Source organism: Amblyomma maculatum, chromosome 10, assembly GCF_055883805.1.
Source record: "Amblyomma maculatum isolate TAMU_Amacu chromosome 10, ASM5588380v1, whole genome shotgun sequence".
Taxonomy (NCBI): Eukaryota; Metazoa; Arthropoda; class Arachnida; order Ixodida; family Ixodidae; genus Amblyomma; species Amblyomma maculatum.
Genome location: NC_139353.1, coordinates 59,382,614 through 59,407,883, shown reverse-complemented (window position 1 = coordinate 59,407,883; position 25,270 = coordinate 59,382,614). Strand labels below are relative to the sequence as shown.

The 25,270-nt window shown below is 46.9% G+C and overlaps 2 protein-coding genes across 3 annotated transcripts in view; one reads left to right on the top strand and one right to left on the bottom strand.

Annotated features, from left to right (window-relative positions):
- The window catches only part of LOC146176613 (uncharacterized), a 239,223-nt gene extending 219,648 nt beyond the window's left edge, over positions 1-19,575 (bottom strand). For both annotated transcript variants that reach the window (XM_084582878.1, XM_084582881.1), the window contains exon 1: positions 19,216-19,575. The gene's annotated coding sequence lies outside the window, so the exon portion shown is untranslated. The remainder of the gene's footprint in view (positions 1-19,215) is intronic.
- Positions 19,576-20,932: 1,357 nt separating this feature from the next.
- On the top strand, positions 20,933-24,723 carry Naa20A (N-alpha-acetyltransferase 20 A). The gene is made up of 6 exons (XM_084582877.1): positions 20,933-21,140; positions 21,218-21,242; positions 22,535-22,625; positions 22,733-22,862; positions 23,527-23,663; positions 24,589-24,723. The coding sequence occupies exons 1-6, from the start codon at positions 21,088-21,090 to the stop codon at positions 24,672-24,674; spliced, it is 522 nt and encodes a 173-aa protein (XP_084439003.1). The 5' UTR covers positions 20,933-21,087; the 3' UTR covers positions 24,675-24,723.
- The last annotated feature ends 547 nt before the right edge of the window (positions 24,724-25,270 follow it).

Below are 25,270 nucleotides of genomic sequence, written 5' to 3'. Positions count from 1 at the left end.
GTGTATACGTATGCCAAGCTGTGTCGCCTTGTATGGCGTATGGTTTAGTTACCGTTTGCGAACGTGCACACGGACTATTGTCGTTCAGGGCGCGCACGCTTCTGTACGGAATGTTGCACTATTGTTTTGCATGCTGCGTTTGTTTTGTTTGGTGTACGCCACACCACAATGACCCCCCCCCCCCCCCCCCCTCTCTCCCCGTTAGAGCAGTTTTATGTTGAGCGTACAGCAAGTGTACGCGCAACATTCTCGATGGGGAGGAGTTAAGTTTGCGGGCTTCGCACAGAAGCGAGATTTCGAAGGGGCGACCAAGGTCAAGGGGCAGTTTGACGCGGGCAGATTTATGACGGTCGCGCGGGCGACCGCTTCTCGGAAGTGAGCCCAGAACACATGGCAGCGGGCGACGCCGCCGGCTCTCTCCGTCCCGTGCCGCGAGGGAGGCAGAACAGTGCAGTCAGAGCGCACAGCATAAGCGCAGTGGTTGTAGGTTCGGCGCTAACTGCGGTGTCTCCCGGTTCGAGTGGAGAGGGCGCGGAGGCCATAAATCCCGAAACGCGGCGTAACACAGGCCTTGGGAGAACGCGCTGTTGACACGTCTTCCCGGGAAGACGCCTGTGTGTCCCTTTGAATCCGTCGCCCGCGCGCAACCGACCAAGAGCAGGGATCGGAATGTTTGGGCCTGAGGTTTGCGCGTGTGTGTTTTTATGTATTTTCGGAAGCGTAACCGTTGACGCCGTTTGTCTTTGCGACTGTTTGGCGCCTCTTGCGTAGGAGGATTTTGGAGAGGGAAAAGTTGCAGATGTATGTGTTTGTGTGCGCAACCACTCGCCGCTTAGTGCGTGCTTTGTGTGTGTTTTATTTGACATGCGTAGGAGAGGGTATATGTGGCACAATGATTGGCCAGCCATTTTAAAGGACTGTATGTTATTGGCCACAGAGTGGTGTACGTTGATTGGTCAATTGGACAAAACTGGAATTTTTGGTAACGCTAAGAAAGCGAGCGTTGGAGAGTTGGGCTCGGACGAGAGTCGAGGGCAGACGGGTTGTTCGAGAGGGAGGCTAGGCTGACGGAGGTCTCAAGGGACTCCGGCCTAAAGTGTAGCAGGAGGCCAAGGCCTGATTCTGCTAGCCTCTGACCTCAGATCGCTCACCAGTCGCAGTTAGCCCTCTACGTTTGATGTCGCACCCGACGACATTACTGTAAATACTAAGTTGTAAAAAGGTGTAAATAAACGTGTACAGTCCGAGAAGAGAAGTCGTCATCTCCGCACCGCAATGTGTCACTGAGCCACGGACGCAGCGGTGGTCACCAACACCACTCGGTACGAGCGAAGGCAGCAGAAGAAGCAGCAAGAACACCTGCTGTATAGGGAAGACATCCATTCCCCACGCCTTTCGCCCGTTTAGTTTAACTGGCAGTTCAAGCGAAATGCGTAAATCCGTCGTCGAGTGAGGAGGAGGCCAACCGGGACCCGTTCCCACATCAACATGGCGGTCACCACGTACGGTTTCCGAATCGATAAATCAAGTACTCTTCTTCCAATTTGCATGTAATTAATTGTCTCGGCTCCGCGTCACTCTAATCTGTACGGATTGCTGGTCTTGTTGAGCTATTTTACTGCTTTTTGTATAGCTTTTCTCCTGCCCCAATGTCACTTACGTGCAGTGGACGTTGGATGCTGAAAATAAACTTGGCAGATATTCACTATTCCTGAAATTACTGTTTCATTTCTTAATGCACCCTTTGCAATTCAAATGTCCCGTTCGAGTTCCATTTGTCGCCGACAGTATACCTGTACGCGCAGGTAAGCGAAGGCCCGATTCCACAACGCGTATAAGTTTAGCACACACTGCGAGCACCTGGCGCTGAAGGCCTTGATTTACGACGAAGGGCGCGCGTGCGACCTCACTGTTCGCTTCGTGAGGCCGAATCGGCTCGGCGTTTCTATTTGAGAGTTGTGTGGTTGGTACTCAAAAGGTCGGCGAATCACAGTTGGACACGTGAGAGAACTAAGCTTAAGAAAGAGCCATTGCCGATTACCTATATATCAAAAGCAAGCATGCAGAAAAATACCATGCCTATACTGTGCCGCTCGCAGTGGCTTTTTATGCAGCATACACATGGCATATATACCTAATTAGCTAACAGCACGAGAAGACGACACAAAACAACGAATAGACTACAATGGCTCTCAGACAGCCCATGGGAGCCCCTGCTTGGATATGTGCCACGTTTTATTTGGTAAACAAAAACGATAGAAGCCCTTGTTTCTCTCTTTTCTCGCTAACCTTCGTCCCGCTTTGTACTGCATATCTGAGGCACATCAGCGAAAGGGACGGCGCGTGAATCGCGCATGCGCCAGTATGATGCTGATGCGGCCATTCCCCTTTCTATCGGGGGATCACAAAGTTCTGGATCAGGCCAGGCGGCGCGACAAGATGTCGCTGATGGTGATCGTAATGCCCCATCCATCGGCACGACTTCCGTGACCGCGCTCGAGGACCGGCGCAGCACACCAAGTGGCTGCTCGACCTCCCGAAAAGGATGATGACCCGCACGCCAGGTGTAAAGCCGTGCCTGTCGAGGCTGAAACTGGACATGGGCACGTATATGCACCTCGAATCTATGCTCTACACGGGCCTCAGTGACCTCTTCAGCGAAGTGCGCTAGTTCGCATAGTTCCTGTTCATGACAGCGCGCGCGGTATCATAGATTAGATACAGTCGTTGGCGTCCTCCAGAACAAGAGTAAGACGGCTGTCTAGTATGTGACAGCCACAGCGAAATGACGATGTATCTTCACACACGAAGAAAAAAAAATCACAAAGTATGCTCCTATACAGAGTGGTAAACGGCTTAAATGAAACTCAAAAGTAGGCCGCCTGCGTCGCCACTTAGCGCAGAAAGAAATTTACATAATGATCGATGATCGGTGCATCAGTGATCAGGGCTGCATAAAACAATTTGTGAAGCTTGTCATAAAAAAAAAAGAAGGGGGGGGGGGGGGGGTTATCTTGGAGCAGTTGAGCACTTGCGAGAGAGAGTATTTCATGAGTACCCAGCACCCAGGCAGATGCGCTATAAGCTCTAACCCACAACGATTTAATTAAAAACGACTCCCAACGGGAACTCAAGCGCTCGCTTAAATGCCCATCTAACGAATTTATGGAAGACTGACTATGCCCATAAAAAAAAAAAAAAAAGAAACGTTGCAGCACGAAAACAGTGGCTCGCTGTATATAAACCACCCAGTGACGAGAAACGAAAAAAAAAATACAACTAAGTTCGGCCAAACCACTTCACTTCAGAAGGAATATGCGGGAAAATATATAGAGAATAAAATGATCTCGGAATGCATTATACGAGAAAGTTGTCCACCAGCATGTATGCATGTATACAATGGCCGCCGCGCACTCTGCAGGCATTTTAAACATCGCCAAACTTGAACACAAGTTAGCGACCGCTCCGCGCAACCGGCGTCCTTGGGTTCATCCTTCAAGCACCCTAACCACTGATCCATTGGTTTGGTTTGGTTTGTGGGGTTTAACGTCCCAAAGCAACTCAGGCTATGAGAGACGCCGTAGTGGAGGAATCCGGAAATTTCGACCACTTGGATTCTTTAACGTGCACTGACATCGCAAGGCGCTCGTGTGCTGTGCGATGTTAGTGCACGTTAAGGTACCCCGGAGTCTTCCAATACGGCGTCTCTCATAGCCTGAGTCGCTTTGGGACGTTAAACCCCACAAACCAAACCAATGGATCAGTGGTCAGGGTGCTTGAAGGATGAACCCAAGGACGCCGGTTCAATCTCGACCGCAGCGGAAGATTTTCGATGGAGGCGAAAGTAAGGCGCTCGTGTCGCTGCACGTTAATGAATCCAGGTTGTCGAAATTTCCAATGCCCTCCACTACGGTTGCCCCTCATAGCCAAAGTCGATTTGGGACTTTAATACCCTACAATCCAAACTATAAGCCAAACAAATTGGCGAGCGCACGGGGGTAACCGGAACTATGAACTGCGGGAGCATGTTTTGATCCGGTCACAGCACTAACCCAACATATCGGTATTCATACGCGGCGAACCGTCGAACAGGAATGCTCAATTAGACACCCCATCTACGGATGTACTACATAACTACAGAACACGTATGCAAACGCAACATACTGTCACGCAAACAGCGCACAACACCCGCAGACATTCAGTGGAAAATGCAAGCTGTTGTCGTGCCCTTGGTCAACCGTCAACTTATAGTAATCCAGGTCCTTGAAATATATAGATTCCTTCCCAAATCGATTCTGAGCTAGAATTTCTCGCCCTTCCCTTATTGGCTAACATCCTGAGCCAATAACAAAGAGCGAACGCGGGAATATGCATCATCACTTTGTCCAAAGCATTCCCGTCCTTGTCCACGAACAAGGGCGGGAAATTCAAACATGGAGTGGAATCGGTTTTGGAATCGTTATATTTTATAAGGTGTTCCGCGTATTTATCTGTCCCGAGTTGTGAAATATTCTCCTGCGCTAACTACTGGACTATTCGGGTTCAAACGCCGACCATAATGTAGCTTTCGATGGTACACGTTTTTTGGCAAGTAATTTAACATGACAACATGCCTTTTTTCTTTCTCTTTTTTTTTTTTTTTTTTTTTTGTAATCGGCAAGAAACTGCAGTCGTCTGCGGCGGAACTTTTCGTCGTCGCCAGCAGATCAACCGATTCGACAAGCTGCGCTGTGTGATGCATATTTAGTTTTTTTTTTTTTTTTTTTTACAATAAATTAAAGAAAGTTTCGTGTATTTGAACTTTCACATTGGAATGCAAAAATGCCATCTTTAATTTAGACCACCGATTTTTTCGTGTTTGATATTTTTTTTTTAAGTGGCCTCCCTCCTCCCTTAATGATTACGAGGAGGTATGCACACACGCGCCAAAATTGACCCTCGAAAGGAAATTCCAGCCTCACCTTGTTAACTACATAGCGGTCTGCTCCGGATGATGAATAACGAGGCGATACGCACCCAAGAAGTGCGTACGCGCGTACGCCAACACACGCGGCTGAGGATATGTTCCCGCGGTGCATATTAACTGTGCAGACCTCAGAAAGCAGATTCGACGACATCTTCGACAACACGTACGGTGGACTTCCCTATAATAAGGATGCCATACATGTATAATGGACACAGGGTTATATATGTCGGCATCGTTTCGACCGCTGCGGTGCTTCCCGTGGCGACGACACGCGTACGACTACCTAACATGCACGGGTCTTTCGGCCAACCTCGCGTTTGCCATCGAAATGTCGCTTGAGCCATACACGACCGGAAATCGATCGAGCCGGCAGCTACGCTCGCTGTCGCGGTAGCGGTTTGTTCGGACATGCTTTTGAGCGCTAGAACATAAACAAAAAAAGCCCCACGGGGCGCGTTGTTGGACATAATCTCGGCGGAATATATTAAGCGGTATGTACTGATCATCGCCAATTTCCGTTGGAACGTGTCGTGCACTCTAAGTCATAAGTCATACACGGGATCTCTTTGGGACGTCCCTGCTCTGCCAAGATCACTTGGGTCACCGAGGAGGAGCCAAACACCCTTAGGAGGCGAGCTTCTCAATTGCCTTCTGAAGATACTGCCAATGATTCACACCATCCACGCCACCCAGCGGTAGCACCGCGATCCCGTCCGTCCGCGCAGAGAAGCTGTCTCGGCACATTCGTGGCGCGTACTGCGCAACAAGCGGGCCTTCCGGATGTTCTCCCGGGAACGTCGAGGCAAATCTCAGAGGCTCTGCTGCGCGTTTTTTGGCATGTAAACGAGATGAAAACGCTGGGACGTATCATTTTATTGCTTTCCTTCTGCCAGCATATAGATACCAGAAGCCCCAAGAGACGGCACTTTTGGCTGCAAAATAGAGTGGCCCTATCTGTTGTATCAATAAAAGTTGTCCATCATCATTATCATCATTATATCGGTTAGAGGGATAGGGCCATCATCATCATCATCATCAGCCTGACTATACCCACTGCAGGGCGAAGGCCTCTCCCATATTTCTCCAATTAACCCGGTTCTGTGCTAGCTGCATCCACTTGACCCCTGCGAACTTCTTAACCTCATCCGCCCACCTAACTTTCTGCCGCCCCCTGCTACGCTTTCCTTCCCTTGGAATCCAGTTTGTTACCCTAAGTGACCATCGGTTATCCTCTCTTCGCACTACATGTCCTGCCCAAGCTTATTTCTTCTTCTTAATTTCCGCTAGAATGTCGGTAACTTGAGTTATTTCTCAGACCCACTCTGCACGCTTCCTATCTCTTAATGTTACCCCTACCATTTTTCGTTCCATAGTCCTCTGGGTTGCCCTCAACTTAAGTAGAACTCTCTTGGTTAGCCTCCACGTTTCAGACCCATAGGTGAGTACAGGTAAGAAGCAACTGTTGCATACTTTCCTCTTTAGCGATACCGGTAAGCTGCTAGTCATAATCTGCGAGTGCTTGCCAAATGCGCTCCATCCCAATCTTATTCTTCTTGTTATTTCATTTTCATGGTCCGGATCTGCGGTTACTATCTGTCCTAAGTAGACATATTCGCCTAATACTTCCAGTACTTTGCTACCTAATGTAAACTGCTGCTCCTTCCCGAGGCTGTTGAACATTACCTTAGTCTTCTACATATTGATTTTCAAGCCTACCTTTCTACTTTTCTTGTCTAGGTCATCAATCATTATTTGCAGTTCATCCCCCGAGTTGCTTAGCAAGGCAATGTCATCAGCAAATCGCAGATTACTGAGGTATTCTCCATCTACCCTTATCCCTAACTGCTCCCATTCCAAGTCTCTGAATACTTCCTCTAAGCAAACTGTGAATAGTACTGGGGAGATTGATGATTACGGTTGTTCGTTTTCGGGTACAACCTGATTTAGGACGATTTTTGCACCCCAAACATGTTCAAAAAAAAAAAAAAACTCGGGTAAAACCAGATTTTTTCCGGCTTCTGGAACAACTGTGCCCACGTAAGTTGTTGAAAGCTCGTATGAAAGCACCAAAGCAGAAGCTATTCCAAAAGCACTTGCTGACAAAGAGGTTCTTTATGTGAAGGCAGTCTTAATCAGAGATGCACTCAAGCCACTTTTCGATGTCCAGAAAACGCTTGAAAGCAAAAACTTCTGATGCCAAGCTTCGATCACCTCGTAAACGTCAAGCTATAGCGGACAGTCAACGAGTTTTCCACGATGATCGGTAAAAGCGACCAAGTAAAAGGTGTTTTGTCTATCTTACCGAAGAGCAGTGCCACATTAGTAAAAACTTGTTGTGAAGAGTTTGGCGCGAACATCTCCACAAAATGGGGCTACGCTCTGAAACCGAACGTCTCAGACAAAGAGAACCAGTCGACAATGTGCAAACTGGGTGCCTTATTCAATCCATTCCAGAAGCGGCTACTGATCGTCAGTCGTTTGATGACTACCGACCTTTATTTCCGTGACGGGCGATGCGGGCTCGCTTCGCGAGGAGTTTAACCAGTACTTGCTGGAAGCAAACTACAGAAATGAGAGTGTTGAACTGATGAACTATTGGAACGAGGTGACTGTGCGCTACCTGCGCAGCCTGCGCGGCCGAGGCGACAAGCGAGCGGAAATGGAGAGCGCCGCTGAAGGAGTACGTGACGCAAACTTCCGGCTGGTTCAGCCGATTTCGGCGGAGCACTTTTGACTACTCCACGGAGTGACCTTGACGATTGCTCCTCTTCTGCGTTTGGAAGACGCGATCCGTGTTCCGGATCTGCGTTTGGAAGACAATTGCTCCGAAAGGAGCAGAAAACGTTGCTCTGGAAGTGCTCCAGCCCTGCGATTGGAATTCACCATTAGCTTACCGTGATCCACGATCCGTCAACGCGACCCTTTACCGCGTGTGGGCGGGGAGCACAAGCTGATTGGTCCCGACGCGGCAGGTCTATGTGCCGACATCAAAGTATGTGGCGCCATCTATCGGCGTCAAAAGGATCTGGGCATGCGCAGTGAAACGCGCGGTGGCGAATCACGGTAGCGGATCGCGGATCACGGTAAATTAAATCTCTCTAATATTTCGCATTTCTGCACCTATTAAGTGTTTCATTGAAATTTTCTGCGCTTTGTACTTTCGCAGTGATGCTTGTCTATTCTAAACACTCCCGTGTCACGGCCCGCATTGCAGAACGTCAAATAAGTGAAGAGACCGGGGGCGGCGACAGATGACCACATTCAAGAAAGTCTAAGAGTCGGCAGGCAAGAAAAAAAAAGAAAAAAAAAATCAACTAAACAGGTCGAGAGTCGACTCGTATGCCGAGGGCCCGGTTACACACTAGACCAGATTCGCAAATTGCACTTCAAGAAATTCCCTGACTTGATGCCATCGAACGCATGTCGCAATGTGCAGTTTGTACGAAGCCCTGGAACGAACAAACGACGGCAAAGTTTACAGCAGATATTGGGTTTCATTTTCAGGACTCGAGCTCAGGCGAAGCGCTTACCAACGATGGTAACACAATGGCAATATAGAGTAACGTAACAATCTAACGTAACGTAATGACGATGACAATCTCTTAACGAGGCGACAGCACAGGAGAAAGCGCGATCACGTTCTTGGGAAGTCGCGTAAACAAGCTTGTCACGGCAGTAGCAATGCTGTAGTAGATATTACAGTTCACTATAGTAGAAACAAAACAATCGCTGCGTAATTTTTTTTTTCTAATACTATTGAACTGACCGTTATCATATCGAGCAGACAATACGCCATTGGCGCTACTTCCGTGCCGTACAATTTCGACTTCCCACGCCCATCCCGACGCTGTGCGACTGTTATCTGGGCGGATGAAGCAATGAAAGACGGCGGTGCTTTGAGAAAGAAAATGATTTAATACACCAACAGACCACCATGCGCATCTATTACTATGTACTATCGAAATTCCCGCAAAACTTAGCCCCCCCCCCCCCCCCCTCCTCGCTATTCCCTAACTAAACCCGAACATGTAATATAGGGGAGAACACCTGTGCCAGGGGGCGCTGCGCCGCACTTTGCGCCAGCGCCCTCCGTTGGAGACCTTGGCAAAACATCCGCGCAGCGCGGCCGCATCGTCTGCTCCGCGCTGCATTCAAGCGCTTGTTACGCGCGCGGTTGTTGCGCTCGTCCTGCCGCGTTCTGGCCGCCCTTGCGTAACAAGAAAAAGAAAACCACAATGATTAAATTACGGCGCGCTTTTTCGTACAACTTTTGTGGTAAACGGTAACGCGGGTGGTTGTCAGCCCTTTTTGTTAAAGCATCTCGTACCGCTGTTTGTTCCTGGAGGCGCCGCAGGTGCCATCGAGGTGTGTCAATCGTATCCTCACACGCGATTCTACTTCTGGAGCTCAAACACAGCGCACTCGCTCAAGCAGATAGCTCAGGCCGGCGGAAACGAACAGGGGGAAGCGGGCTTCCTCAGCCAGAGGGTTAATTCATGCTGAGCATACCTCCAACGCGACATTGAAGCTTGGCCCCCAAAAAACGCAGCCAAGCGTCGACAGAGCATCTCAACGCGCCGCCTGAAAGCGCGCAGGCCTCGAGTGATTGCGACGCCGCCCAGCAGAGCCGAGAGCATTGCGCAACAAGCGCGTACGACCTCCCGCCCCCCTCTTCTGCCCCCGCCCGCTTTCCCTCGCAGCCTCAGTGACGATTGCGAAAGCGGCGCAGCCGTCGTCGCTCGTGATGATGCAGACGACTCTCGCTGAAACGCCGACGAAATCCTCGAAACTTCGAGCATACCGGCGACCGGCTTAACCTTTTCGTTAAGCCGGTCGCTTATTTACGCTGGAATTTAGCGCACAGATACAGCATATAAATGCCTATCGATTTTAATACCACTTTGGAAAAATTACTTGCCTTATTCAATCAGACTTAATTTAAAATTTGCGCCGTGTGCATTATCGGCGGCCCTAAAGACGCCTTTTTATGAGTGGCAGACGACACGGATTTCCAATAATGTTCTGATCAAATCAGGCGAGTGCATCTTCCAAACTTCTATCAAAAACGATGGACGGTTACACACGCTACCTGTGCGCCAAATTCCAGCGGTAATAAGAGATTGGTTTAACCGATAAAAGCACAACGCGGTTAGAGTTCGAAATCACTGTATTTAGGTATACAGTCGTGCCCCGTTAATATGGACTACCCGAATTATGGACAGTTTTTCTGGGGACGAAACCTTTTCAATGTATTTATGCCTCGTTAATATGGAAACTCGCTGTCCGGACAATGGACAGGGGAAGAATGCACGCGTTCCACTTGGGCCCATGTAATTTTGTCTCGTTGATATGGACAGTGGTTGAAAAAAAAAAAAAAAACAGAGGAGTCCGAACGCGTTAAAGAAGGGCGCGCCGCCCGCGAACCTACGTGACAGCCGATACGGCGGGATGCCTAACGAGTCCTGTTGCAAAGAACCAAAGCGGACGTGTCGCCGTTCTAAGGGAGGGGGTGCGCAAGAGCGAAGAAGAACGTACACAGCAAACCGAGGGTCAGCGTAAGAAAGACCCCGAAAGGGGGGAACCAGGAGATTTCTTGGTGCAGCGGAAGTGCCGCCGCAGTCGGGAAAACCGCAACATGTGGTTGCAATAAATTCTGCTGAACGTGAACAGAAGAGAGGCCGGTAAAAGCGTAAGAAAGAAATGACAGGAAGAAAGACAAAAGCCTACAGTGGCGGTGGGAACTGAAGTTTTCTTTCTCAAAGCGCAATGTGTGTTCCATGAAGCCGTTAACGCTTTTCCGTTCGAACACGCAACAGGGGACCGGGCGTCCAGTCCTGGACGCGCTTCCTTCTCATGCTCCTAGTTTTCGTCCCTGTTGCGCTGCCGAACTGCCTAACTATGCACACTAGGCGGTCCGTATGTGGGCTTCGCGTTGAGTCAACGATGCGGCCTTGACAAGGTCTGAGCTCTTCGTAGTCGGCTAGCCGTCGTTCTAAACTATACTTCAGCTTGCAGTGTTTGTTTTATGGGAACATATAAAAACGGCGCCAAGAACATGGGATGTTCGATAACCCTCTGCATAGCAGCTTGCCAACTTGACCCCTTTGCTTCCTTACAGAAACAGTACAAGGCAAAAAAAGAAAGAATCAGAAGAACGAAAAGGCAGAAAGGTTAACTAGGCAAAAAAGTGCACAGCATCAGGAGCCTGAGTCTGGCTTTTGGCATGGCGGGAGTTAAACGCAAAAGAATAGAGCTGAACGCAGGCGCGAAGAAATCTGTGAATACAAGCGGCAAAAGCCATCTCAGTCAATCCAAGCTGCGAGGGACAAGTATCGACAGCTCAGCTGTTTCCTCGCCTCAGGAGAATCTCAAGCAGCTACTTAGCGGCTACTTTGCTCAGTGCTCATCGGACAGTGAGGAGTTCGTGCTCGAAAGTTCGACCAACACAAAGCCCAACATCACGGGTGTCATGGTAAGCGAGTCGCTTCAGACTGCGCTACAATTTTTCGAAGACATGCAATGACAGGGATAATGCACTCAAAATTGCCGGTGTCTGTGAAATTTTGAGTTCAGTGCGCACCGTTATGTACAAAAGCAGTCGTTAATTACAATTCTCTTTTCTCAATAAAATTCTTTTTGTTTTTATTCATGACTCGTTATTATGGTTGACTCGCTTTATGGACAGTTTTGGTCGGAAACCAAAGTGTACATATTAACGAGGCGCGTTCGCTGAAACAAGCGCATAGATACCGGTCTTCGGTAAAAGATCGTTAAAAGATAAATGTCCTAGTGTGACAACTTGAAGGCACGAAAGCGCAGCATACGCACAAAACGTTTCAGTTTAAGAAGAGTGCAATCTAGGCCCGGAATTCAGGAGTTGCTCTAGATGTTGTGGTGTAGAGCTGCAGTTACACGGTGTAGCTGTGCCCGACCTGCAGACGCGGCTCTAGCACGAAAATATTCGCGCTGCGTATAGTTTATTCATGCCAACCGCCCCAAGAAAACGGTGTTGAGTTTTACATACAGGGGTGTGAGAATAGGACACTTTCGAAACCGATGGATTAGCCTGGCTGTGTTACCGAATTGAATGCAAGAAGTGCCATTAAAAACAGAACTGAACGATAACAGAACTCGAGTCGAATAAGTGGGGAAAAACGCGAAGCGCTATATAGGTGTCCCGATGCGCGCGCCTATAGGTATCAAGCTGCACCCAGCGAAATGCGAAACAATAACATCCTCTTGAGGGCATGCCCGGGCATAAAGTGGTGTGAAGGGTGGCAGTTCCTGGCCCAACGGGGCTGGGACGGTAGGTCAACGCCGCTTGAGGCGGGAGCTAGCCTGCCACCGAATTTTATCTGTTGTAGGCCGTCATTGCACCCGCCACTGCTTCGGTGGTGGACGACGGCTGTTGTTGCGGCGCACGTCTTTCTCTCCCTCTTCTTTTTTCCTTTTTTCTCTATTTTCTCTTCTGTCCGCACGAGGCAGCGGAGGTGGCTCAGCGAGGAGGTAGTGCTACACTTGTGTGGCGCCATGACGGTGCTTCTACTAATTATTTTTGCGTTACTCGCACAAAAAAACTCTCAAAAGTAGATCTATAAGGTATTAAAGTTCATAAAAAAATGTTCGCTCATTTTTTTTTTTTTTTACAGGTGTAAAATATAAGTGCTATAAAGGTTGATAAAAGCGTACTTGTGATAGTTTCGTATTGTTCTGTGTGCTGTACCAACACCTCCAAGCTGTCTAGGAGGTGTTGGCTGTACCCAACGTTTAACGTTGGCTGTACGTGGAACTAGAGGGCGCTGGCTGTGTAGCATGCGAGAAGTACCATCATGGCTGCGAACACGATTAGCAAAGGAGTGGAGAGGGTTCACATGGGAGTGCCGCTGCCGCTTTCGCTCTAGTCTTAGTAGTATTACGTATTACATCTATGCGTCCTGCCGCTGGCGACGACGGCAAAAACTATAGCGCCACATGTCAGCATATATGAGAGAGGCGAGACTTGCGAGCCTCAACATGCGATATCGGTCATAAGAGCGCAGCTGCTGAACCTGGCCGGACCCTGCTGCGTCGACAAACGTCCGAAGTACGAATTAGTATTACCACAAAAGTCGCTACACGAACGTCCACGTCGTAGCGCTGAACATTCCTTCCCGCGCAAACAGATCGCGGCAGAATGACATCCAAATGGACCCAGTTTTTAAAACGGTCGCAGAAGAAAATTATATGGCGTCCATGCACTCATCGAGGTTTGCTCCTATCAAAAGTTATTCGAACACTAGAGATCGTATTCGATACGCGCCGAACACTATTAAATCTTTGTCCCCCGAAATGAATAATAAACGTCACGGTATTCGATTAGCTATTCGAAAATTCCGAACATATCCGCACGCCTTTGAAGTTCAGGGGACAGGGCACATCGCGTTTAGACAATCACACGTGCATTTTTTCTTCGGACGTTTTCTCAACGCAAACTGCGGTGAGGCGAAGATTGATTGATTGATTGATTAAAACTTTAATTTCCACCGTTTTAGGAGGCCCCCTACTCCCCGCTCCTGGCACGCAGGCCTGAGGAACGGGGGCTGGAACCTCCGCGACTAAGGACTGGCGAATATACATTGGTTATTCGCGGCCTCAGCCGCCAGGCGGACGGCTTTCTGCTGGTCAGCGGGGACGTCGCTTCGCAGCAGGGTTACCCAGGCTTCTTTACTTTTAATGTTGTCCCTAGCGGCCGGGAATACATTCTGACGCAGGTCACGCAGCCATTAGCTTATAAACGTTGATCACGGAGTCGTTTTGAACTTTTCGCCCTTGGTGTCACAGTACGTGTGAATCGAGTGGAGGGAAAACTGCCAAATCCAATTTTCTCAGCAGTAAATGCGCCTTTTGTTGACTGGCGTTCTGATGCATGATCTCGAGTTTTCAAGGCGCAAAAAAAAAAAAAAGAAAAAAAAAAGATTAGTAACGCCACCCGGAGAGACAGCTTTTCGTCATACGGTAAGGTGTTCGTCATGTTATCATCATCAGGGCGAAGGCCTCTCCCGCTTTCCAACAATTAGCCCGGTCCTGTGCTAGCTGCATCCACTTGACCCCCGCAAACTTCTTAACCTCATCCGCCCATTTAACTTTCTGCCGCCCCCTGCTACGCTTACCTTCCCTTCAAATACAAGTTGTTACCCTTTCCGACCATAGGTTCTCCTCCCTTCACACCACACGCCCTGCCCATTTCTTCTTGATTTCCACTAGAATGGCATTGACTCGAGTTAGTTCTCTGTTCCACTTCGCACTACCATTTTTCGTTCCATGGCCCTCTGCGTTGTCCTCAACTTAAATAGAACCCTTTTCGTTAGCCTCTCCGTTTCAGCCCTATGGGTCAACGTCATGTACAGATCACAAAATGACACCCGCCGAAATTGTGGAGATCAAGTAACTCACCTACATCTGTGAGAAGGATTCCTAAGCGCGGCGCATATCTTCATGTGAACCTAGAACACAAATACTGGAATGCTTCGAACGCCTAGAGCTCCTACCAGCATCAGGTACTTAACCAACACCTAGCTGCACACCTAGATAACACGTATGTTATCGACGGAAGACTGAGCAACGGTCACCGTATTCGTTCCCCTTGAAATTTCTAGCGAAGTCCTTTAAAGGAACTCGCCTAAAGGTCATGTGAGCAATGGCCGCTAATTAGTATGGTTCTACATCATCCGGACTTCATGATACTCTCAATATAAACCCAAACTGCCATATATAAGGGAGGAGACAGGGTGCATGGCACTCTTGCGAGATCGGGCGGGGTAGGCTGCCCAATTGTAGAATTCGATTACACGTACGGAACGTTACAACTGTTGGCAAAAGACGTGCATTCTAGCGAAAAATCATATTAGCTTGATGCAATTGATGGAGGGAGAATTTTACCGCGGCACCAATGCTTTTGAGGTTAGTTGCTAGGGTGATTAATTTTTTATTGGTTAAAATTTAATAGTAGCGAGTCTATTGCATGCTTTGAACAAAACGCCTGCTTCTGTTGCCAACCGTAAGTATTTCGTATATTTAGTATTGGAAATCTACTCTAAGGTGTAGAGAAGAATGTTATTCCTTTTTTCTAATTTGTAACGTAATTCGTGTCTAGAGTGTAATTACATTTTCGCAGTTCCTTTCCCCATCTCCCACCTCTAAATTACGGCGCATTACGTAATTACAAGCGCACCGTAGAATGCTATAGCTAATCTGCCAACTGAACCCTTGCAGCTCAAATTTCGCACAAATATGGCATTTTTATGGCATCCAAGTTTGTTTGGGGTACTTGCATGATTCGATCAGAAGAAATCAGATAAAATTTGGATGGGACAACTACTGGGAACCAGGTTATGACGGCTAGCTACACTCCCGGTCTGCAAGGGAACGAGACAGCCTTCTGCCCCCGTCCCGTGGGAGAGGGCAGCTCAGCCTCATTGGCTCCGCATAGTCTCCAACTCCCGCTTCACCCCACCGCACCCTGAACAATCCCATTAAAAAAAAATAATAATAAAAGGGGGGGGGGGGGGGGGTGGAGGCAGTAGGGCATTACGTTTGAGTGTAACGTGAACCAACGAACCGCAACAGGTATGACAATTAACAGGGCTCATGAATGCAATCGGGTAGCCGATTTGGTTTTCCTAGTTTCAGTTAGGCACCCTAATGGGACTAACCAAGCTGTGTCTTGTTATGACCGTGCATCATCCGCACTTGCGCGCTCTATTGTTCGCCTGTGGGCATGGATAAGTGCTGTGGATATGTGCTGTTGGTACAATGGCTCTAAGTGAGCCTGTTTCCATGAATCCTTTTTTGTAAGCCTGTTTTTCTATGTTGAGACCCTGCAAATGCCAAATTGGCCCTGTCAAGGGAACGTCTAGAAAAATACCAAGAAATGTCCCCCTGCGGGAAATAGCTGGAAGTGCTTTCGTTCAATTGTTCACCCTTCTCGTCGAGAAGCGCTATTGTCCAGTGAGGAATGCCTACTGTCCAAAGGAGACGACAGAGTGACACGTCCGCTGACGTACAGGACAAGAAAGGAGCAAGGTGATTACGGCCATTAGAGGATTTCCCGGGAATGCAGGAAATATTTGCAATTGCTAGAAAGGGACAATGCTGGGAGCAGTATGTGGCGCGCACGTGCACTTGGGTTTCTGAGAAGGAAATCCACTTACCGGAACCAGCCTACCGGATCTTTGCTGAAGAATAGAAATGTACCTCCTCGCCGTTCACAAGCTCTTCCCGCCAACAAGTGACCACGCCCAACGAAACAATGCCGGACCAGTCAGTGCATCAGACCATCAGTGCAGTGATGTGTTCGATTGGATGCCAATATCTGAGGGGCGTGCCCTGGAACTGGTTGGTCAGCATCTTCAGAGAGGGGCTGGACATAGGGGGTTTTAAGGACATTGCAGAGCACGAAATGACGCTCTGAGCTCTGGGTAAACGGCTCATCCAGATGCTTCTCGCTATGAACTCTTTACGCTTGCCATTTTGTTAATATACCCTTCTTTTTCATGTAAATAATCATGTAAATAAGTTTTCTCAAAGTGCCATTAAACCTGCTTGTATATATTTTACCAACTTCGAAGATTCAATCCTTCATCAACCCCGAGTCTCTGCACGCTACCAAGTGAAGGCCGGGTCGACTTAGTCCCAGCGTCACGACAGTCTGAAGTTCCAAATGGTTTAATCTTAGACATGCTCAAATGGCCATTTGGAACCAACTGGAGGACCGGTTAGATGCACCCAGTGGTTCTAACTGGTCCAAAGGGAACCTTCCCAATCGGAAATGGAAAGTCCGAATGGAAGTCAATGATATCCTTACTTATAGCTGCAAATTACAACTCTCTCCAAATGGAATTAACGCTTTCTTTTTTTTCCTCGGCTAGGCAGTTCATATCATTTGGGCTGTGAGCTATGCCGTTTGATTATAGTCTTGATGGGTAGCTAATTATTTCCGATTAGAAACACCAACTGAGATCAGGTGGTTGGGCCAATGGGTGGCGAAACAAACGGCTCGATCACGAGCAACTAGTAATAAATCGAAAGTTTCAAATTCGACCCACTGTCTTTTTTGACTGGGCATACACTCCACGGCAGAGATCCGTCCCCATATCCGTTTCATATAGGGGGTATTCACATGACGTCACAGGTGACGTCAGTATGCAGCCGACGCCATCTTTGCGTCCTGTTTTGACTAGTACTAGTACGGGGCGGCGGTTAGGTTAGCTGTTCGTGCGCATCCGTTTGCTCTGTCACTCTGCCTTATGCCAGCACCGTTGTTATGAAAACTCAATCGGTATCATGAGTGACAGTTCGATTTATCAGCAAAGTGAGCGCGATGCGGACAGAGACCTGTACGAAACAAAACTTTGGTACCAACCCGTGTGCAGTCGATATGCGCAACTGCACGGTAAGCGTCGGCCTGTGCCCACGCATAAGTATGTGCGACATTCATGAATTTCTCGTCCTACAGACGAGCTTCATCACAAGAAACCAATCGCAAGTCTACTGGCCACTCGAAGAACGCAACGACGCAACTACGTTACAAGCGGCTGGGTTAAGAGCCGCGGTTTAAGCAGACGAACTCGCTTTTTGTGCAATTACGTGCGTGCCGTCCAACGTTTATACCAACTAAACCGCTGAGTTTTTGTAGCTGATATTCTGCATAGAAATGACGTTTAGTAGTCAGTATCTTTTATACAAAACTTGTTTGGTGTACTTGCCTCAATCGATCAGAAGTCGGATGTTTGCATCGTCTGTGGCGGTAAGGAAGCAAAAGAAACCACTGCGACACGCCACAGCGATGACACCGGTAGCGCCACCTCGTTGCCTTGCGGGCTCGAAATAACTTTTTGCAACAAAACTCTTGAAATACAGCGCAGTTTTGGCCAAGCTAAACTTAATTTGTTATTAGAGATAAATTTGTTTATAAAGTTCATCAAACCTTCTGCAAAACAACTCTGCCCGCCTACGTTCCTTCGCCGAAACTGCATGCGGTCTGCTTTGATTAGCAGCCGACACAGACGATGCGAACATCCTTCTTCTGATCGAATGAGGCAAGTACGGGAACAGAAAGTTTAGCGAGTTCTCTTTGAAGGAATTTATTGCAACAAAACACGACGAGGTGTTGGCGGCGCGCTGCATGCATGCGCATGACTGGAAGCGATACATTGCCGCGCTGCTCTTTTACCGGGAATATGTCTTCCGAGTGCGTGAAGAACAGTCGTGCACAGATAGTGACAAAAGCTGGCTGCTAGGGCACATCCGGAAGATTCCAGTCCAGCCTATTTTGACATACATTTCTCATATTCCAATTGTGCGGTTGTGCCGTGCCAGCCATACGTGGCGTCGCATCTCGGGGAAGTGTCTCGTTCAGGTGGAGTTGTTCGTGTGTACTTCCGGAATCTTAAAATGCCGAGGTCTTTCGCGCAGCTCTTCAGCTTCCGTTGTTTACACTGTGCACGCGTCTCTTACAGCGATAGCTCAATAAACAACATATAGCTGCGGGTGCAACTGCTTGTAGAACCGCACGACAGCACTTGATACGTACGTTCGCCCTGTTCGTTCCGTGGACACAAAAATGGCCGACTGCGCCTCAATTACCCACAATGCACCCCGCACAGCGCGCCAGTGAATACCCCCTATACCTAGCCTAGGCCACAGAGCATCGAAAGCTGTGCGCAAGTCAATGCAGAACAGTACGGCAATTCAGTACAGGCTTACGAAGTAACTATGATATGGTATACACATTCCTACCACGAAGTGCAGAGTTCAACAAGAATGCGCAAAGCGTCCGACCTACTCCAATAAAGAAAAGAGGCGGCTAGATGTAGTTCGAAATTCGCAAATGCACAAAACGTGCACGAACCGAACACAGGGAGACAGACAGAAGCTGTTGTGTGTTTATTAAATTTGCCTGACTTGGGAAAGTGATGCGCCAGAAACGGCGCCATCGTGCGCTACCACGTGCCGATAGTAGGCCTATTCTGTCACGTCGTTAATCTTATTTCGTAGTAGGTGATTTTTTATAGCGGCGCATAAAATGACAGCCTTTCGAAAGCACCGCTAACCACAAAGCAAATATCGGAAGAGCTGCGAGACATGCCGGCAACCCAACGCGCGCCCGCGTTACTTCCATGGTATCGAGACAGCAGAACTACTTAGCGAAATGCCGTTACTGATGAAAAAGGAACAAAAAAGAATGAAAAAAAAAAGCTCGTCTATCTCACCGTTTCAGCGCAGCGAAGATTCCGGGCGAAGGTGTCAGTGCTGTTAGATGGAGTATAATAATCCTCTCGTATGGTTCAGAGATGCAGACACACACACACACACAAACCACACAAATTGCAGCCGCCTGTAGCCGGGCTAATCCTAAACTTCCGCATCCAAAGTATATCCTTATCCAAAGTGGCGCGCAGATCCGAGCGAGCGATGATGGGCTTCACACCAATCCATTCAGCGATGATTTGCTCACGAAAAGAAAATATGCATGTGCATGCACACACACGCAACGCACAGCTGACAACTGCAGCAGCTGCTGCGTACAGAAAGCAGAAGAGCGCGCGCGCGAAAGTGCGTGCACTGTTCACCGCAGTCGTCGAAACAATGGTGAGGAATCCGTTTGCAGTGTGGAAAGACGCAAGCATAACGCTCTAAGCGCCACCTAGAATGTAAAAGAAGAAAAACAGGTATGTTCAGTTTGCAAGAATGAATGTTATCTCATTAAACAAATAATAAATTTGTTTAACTAATAGCATTAATAGTACAATTTGCATAAAAAAGTAGACAAATTGCATACTTTTGGCTATTAAAAGTGGTTTCAGTTCCGGTTTCGGTAAAGTTGATTTTTCAAAATACAGATACAATACAGTGAAAGATTGTTTCTTATGCTTTCCTTCGGAATAATAAAGTCAAGAACCAAAAGTAAACCTCGATTTTAAGTAGTTTTTGTGCAGAGAAAGAAAGTACTTTTGCGAATTATAACCGTTTTCTGTGCTTGAATAGCAGGAGCCATTAGTACCAGCTGAGAAGCTCCATATCTCAATGACCGGGCAAAACTTGCTGTGACCGAAAGAAGCATTAAGCAGCGAGAGTCAGAGATGCTGATCCCTTTTGACGTAGTGTAGTTTCTTAACACCATATTAAAAATGGTATAGAAGCTTTGGGCGCTGAATTGTACGCATCAATTGATACGTGACTGAGTGGCAAAATTGTTGTGTGAAATCGACTATCTAATCGAATAGGCTTTTTTTTTTTCTTCGAATTATCGTTACTTGTGCGCAAAACTTTTCAGGCCTTCTTTACTCGATCAACAATAATATTGTCACACAATAATATATGTCACAATATTGTTCAAGACGGGGGGCGAGGAAGAGGGGGGGGGGGGGGGGGCAGGAGGAGGATTGCTTTATTATTTTATTTACCTAGGAGTTTCTCATTAGTTTATGCATTTTTCTTTAATCTCACTTTCACAAGTTAATATTGCTGGGCAAAGCGGGATCATTGTTAGGTTTCTTTGGTTTATGCTGCAATATGTGACCATTCGAAGCAAAAAAAAAAAAAAAAAAAAACAATGTAGGTGCATTTGGGTTTTGGAACAATCACTTCTCAAAGCGTAACGACTGTGAACCTACAACACCCAGTTCAATTTTCTTTTTCTTTTAGCACAAAGAACTGAATCAAAATAGCAGGAAGGTAATCTTTATTCTTACTGTCATTGTTCAACAGTTGACATTAAAAGACCAAGGTTCTCGTAGTTTGTGAGATAAAACTAATTATATATTTATTAAACGCAAAACATTGCGTTTTCTTTTTTTGTTTGTTTGTTTTCTTTCTTTCCGATTTTTAATTGAAGAGTGTTGAAGGTTTAGTAGAGATTGTGATGGTGTGACGTCGAGCGTGAAACAAATGCTGACGAAAGCCACTACGCGGCGGGAAGATCGCATTGCACTCATCCGACTTCCGGCTTTGCATGGTGGTCGTCGATTTCGAGTTTGTGTGGTGCCTGTTAATTTAGGCACCGTAACGCTGTAGCACCGTTATTTACGGCTTCGAACTTTGTGCATTTTGTCTGTGCATAAATTTGCGACTGAAAACTAACGATGACCACGATACGGCAGTTTACATGCGACGACCTCTTCTTGTTTAACAACGTGTAAGTGGATTTATTCCATGTGACAGTGTTCATTTTCTTCTCGCAATCATTTGAGGCGTTCCATTTTCTGTTTTCAGCAACTTGGACCCTCTCACGGAAACTGTATCCTTTGCATTGTTCTTGCTGACGCGATGCATATTTTTAATGAAATTTACCTCTAAAGAATTTGTGTCTGCTGCCGCGATGGATGTTCGAACCGGTGACTGCTCTTGGCAGTTCGCGATCTCGGATGTCAGGCTAGGAAAAGCGGTACTGCAGCAAAATAAATTGCTTGACATTAAATTATCCATACCCACCTGACAGTGCTTGTGCACACTCAATATTTAGTCTGCTGCATGCTGACGTCTTAGCGCTGACCGCGCGAGTATAACGTACACTCAGGCACGATCTTTTTCTTGGGCACCAGGGCCGGTACGATGTTTACACACGAGTTGAAATTACTGTTTATAGTTTTCTTTTTTTTTTTTTAAGCTTGACCGTAATGTTCTTTCGGGCTTGATTTGACTGGTGTAATTACAGCTGCATTTCGCTGGGACATGGTCATGCAGTCACTAATTAGATTGCCTCCATCACCACGCAAGTAATTCACACACACACACACACACACACACACACACACACACACACACACACACACACACACACACACACACACACACACACACACACACACACACACACACACACACACACACACACACACACACACACACACACACACACACACACACACACACACACACACACACACACACACACACACACACACACACACACACACACACACACACACACACACACACACACACACACACACACACACACACACACACACACACACACACACACACACACACACACACACACACACACACACACACACACACACACACACACACACACACACACACACACACACACACACACACACACACACACACACACACACACACACACACACACACACACACACACACACACACACACACACACACACACACACACACACACACACACACACACACACACACACACACACACACACACACACACACACACACACACACACACACACACACACACACACACACACACACACACACACACACACACACACACACACACACACACACACACACACACACACACACACACACACACACACACACACACACACACACACACACACACACACACACACACACACACACACACACACACACACACACACACACACACACACACACACACACACACACACACACACACACACACAAATAAAGTGGCTCACCCTACGCTTGCAGTGTCATCTGTTTTTTGTGCTCAAGTTAAGCAGTACAGAAAATGCACTAGCCCTGCCAGTTTTCGCCGCTTCCTCCTTAGCTTTTCCATAGTATGGCCTGTCATTTTACCTCCAGTACCTGGCGCATTGGCCTGAATACTTCCAGGTTGCCGAGTCTCCGAGCGGTGACATCATGGGCTATAGTAGGTGTCTATTCTTCCTCTCAGCGTGCTTTCTTTGCGAGCTGGTACAGTGCATTGCTACTGTACAGCCACAATACTTTCATTATCATTGTTTTGTGCATTTGCAGTCATGGGCAAAGCAGAGGGTGTACAGGAGAACTGGCACGGTCACGTCACTGCCCTCACAGTTGCACCCGAGTATCGGAAACTGGGAGTTGCAGCCATGCTGATGTCAGGCCTGGAGTACATCTCAGAGAAGTGAGATATTCCACAACTGATCCCAAGAGCCATTATCCGTGAGGCATGTAGTATAGATGGGTTGCTCTGACGTAACGGTGGCTGCCATGTAGGAGGCTGGGAGGAGGGCAGAAAGCCGAGCGCTTACCTGATTTTAATATTGCAACATCCTCCAATGTGCACTGGAAAAGCTTTTCATGGACCACCATATGACGGTGCCCTTGACATCACATGCTCTCCAATTATGAATCTGTCATGCTTGCTTTTCTGATCATGTCTGTAAGCTCAGCCCATCAGCATTGGTGTGAAGCTGTGCGTGACAAAATTCTACCGCAAATAATGAGTTGTCATTCTTGGTTCTTTGCATCATAAGCTTATTGCGACAGCTATAATGTAGATTTCATAGAAGGCAATGCCAACCAGTGCTGTCTGTATGTATCCTGACCGAAAACATTGGTCTATGTTGCTTTTTTTAAAGTTAGCTTACTGTCTAACTAGATAAGATTTAGTGAAACCTTAAATTTCAGCTGTAGAGTAATTTCACTCTGCCAGGAGCTGAGCAACAGAACAAATTTAGTAGAACAGGTTTTAAATGTTTTGCGCGTACAAATATTACCAGGTTAGGTGTAGCTTATTGCATACTGTTGAAATGCAAATTTTGGTTAAAAGTTCCTCCCTGTTGCAGGAAGCAAGCCTACTTCGTTGACTTGTTTGTCCGGGTGTCCAACAAGGTTGCGGTTGACATGTACAAGCGGCTGGGGTATAGTGTCTACAGGAGAGTGTTAGAATACTACTTTGGTGATCCTGATGAAGATGCATTTGGTAAGCATAGTTAAGGGAGACAATATTTTTGGCTCATGAATTCACTGTAAACAACTGATTAAACTACCTGGAATAGCATGAAGCACCGTTTTTGGGAATTTGGAGTGCCGACTGTGAGTTGAGTTAGAAAAGAACATGTAGGCATTAAATTATCCTCATTGTTTTAATAGTGAAAGGATAATTCAAGAGCCTACTTGGCTGGAACACTCTGGCTATGCACTCGTTGCTGGTTCTATTTGTAGAAATTAATTTTTCAAAGGCTGATTAAACTACTTGTACCTGCGACAATGGGAATGGTAATAGTTTCAAATAGTGTGCTTTGCTTAGAGTCAATATATTTGCATTTAAAAGTCTCAGAGACATTTTTCTGCACTTTGCAAATGAGGCAGGCAGTTATAGACAATTAGGTGTTAAATTTCTTTGAAAACATCAAGGAAAGTTGAGTAGCTTCAGCTTGCTAAACCAGCTTTGCTGATTGTCTGCAAGCTTGAGAAAAACAACTGCTGTGTTCTGAACTGTGCAACCATCGAGCTCATGCACACCATCTAAATTCTGTGGCAATTTCTTTTGCATACATATGCCAGGAATTACATTTCTTTCAGTAAATGCAATGACTTCGGGATGTAATGGGAAGGGCATATGTAATAGCAATGACATGACGAGTAGCGCTCCTCAATCCATACCCTGCAGTCAAGAGTTAGTTCCTGGCAGCCATTTTATTTTTCTGTAGATCATTCTAACTTGCATTGTACTGACAACTCCATAGCCCTTATAAAATATCCCTTGTACAGCTATTGCTGTAAAATGTTTAGATGTGGTGCGACAACTTCGATGGCATTGATTGTTTTCTGACAATTCTTTCTTCTTTACTTCTGTGTCATTTTTCAAGCTAAGGACACATTTGCTTTTTGTGCCTCTTTTCCAGACATGCGGAAAGCACTATCAAGAGACGTCCTCAGGAAGTCTGTGATTCCTCTTGCACACCCTGTACGTCCCGAAGATGTGGATTGAGTTAGTATTTGTGAAATAAAGCAACGCTGATAGACTGTTTTTAAGAAAACCAAGATGCTGTCATCATAACGTAGACCTTGCATGCTTAACTTGCCTGACCAACACTCCTATGCAGTCAACCCTCAATAGTTAGAACTCAAATTAAAAAGTCTGTTTTATTTATGCAACTTAAAATTGAAAAGAAGCATATTTAAAGCATCATTTCCGATAAGCCAGATGTGCAAATTACATAAGTTTTAATGAACAAGAGTATTCTTGAATTGAGCTCTAGTTGATAGTTATGTTCCATGACGACTTTTTTTAGTAGTGCAATCAAAGTTAGCTTCAACGTGTCCTCACTCCTTACATTGCAGTCTGTTGTCCCTGGTCGCTGTTAAATGTCCTCTCAAGACACACTATACTGTGAACGCTCAGTTTTTAAGGCAGATTTCTAACAAACAGCACTGCACATTTTTTAATGTGGAATAGTCTTGGCAGAAAGAGTTTCTGTAATTACAAAATTTTTTTTTTGCCATGTCCAATTACAAGAAGCTTCCATAGGTAGTGCCAGCTACATCAGCATCCAAGCAACAGCAACTGCGCAACAAGCAGCAGTC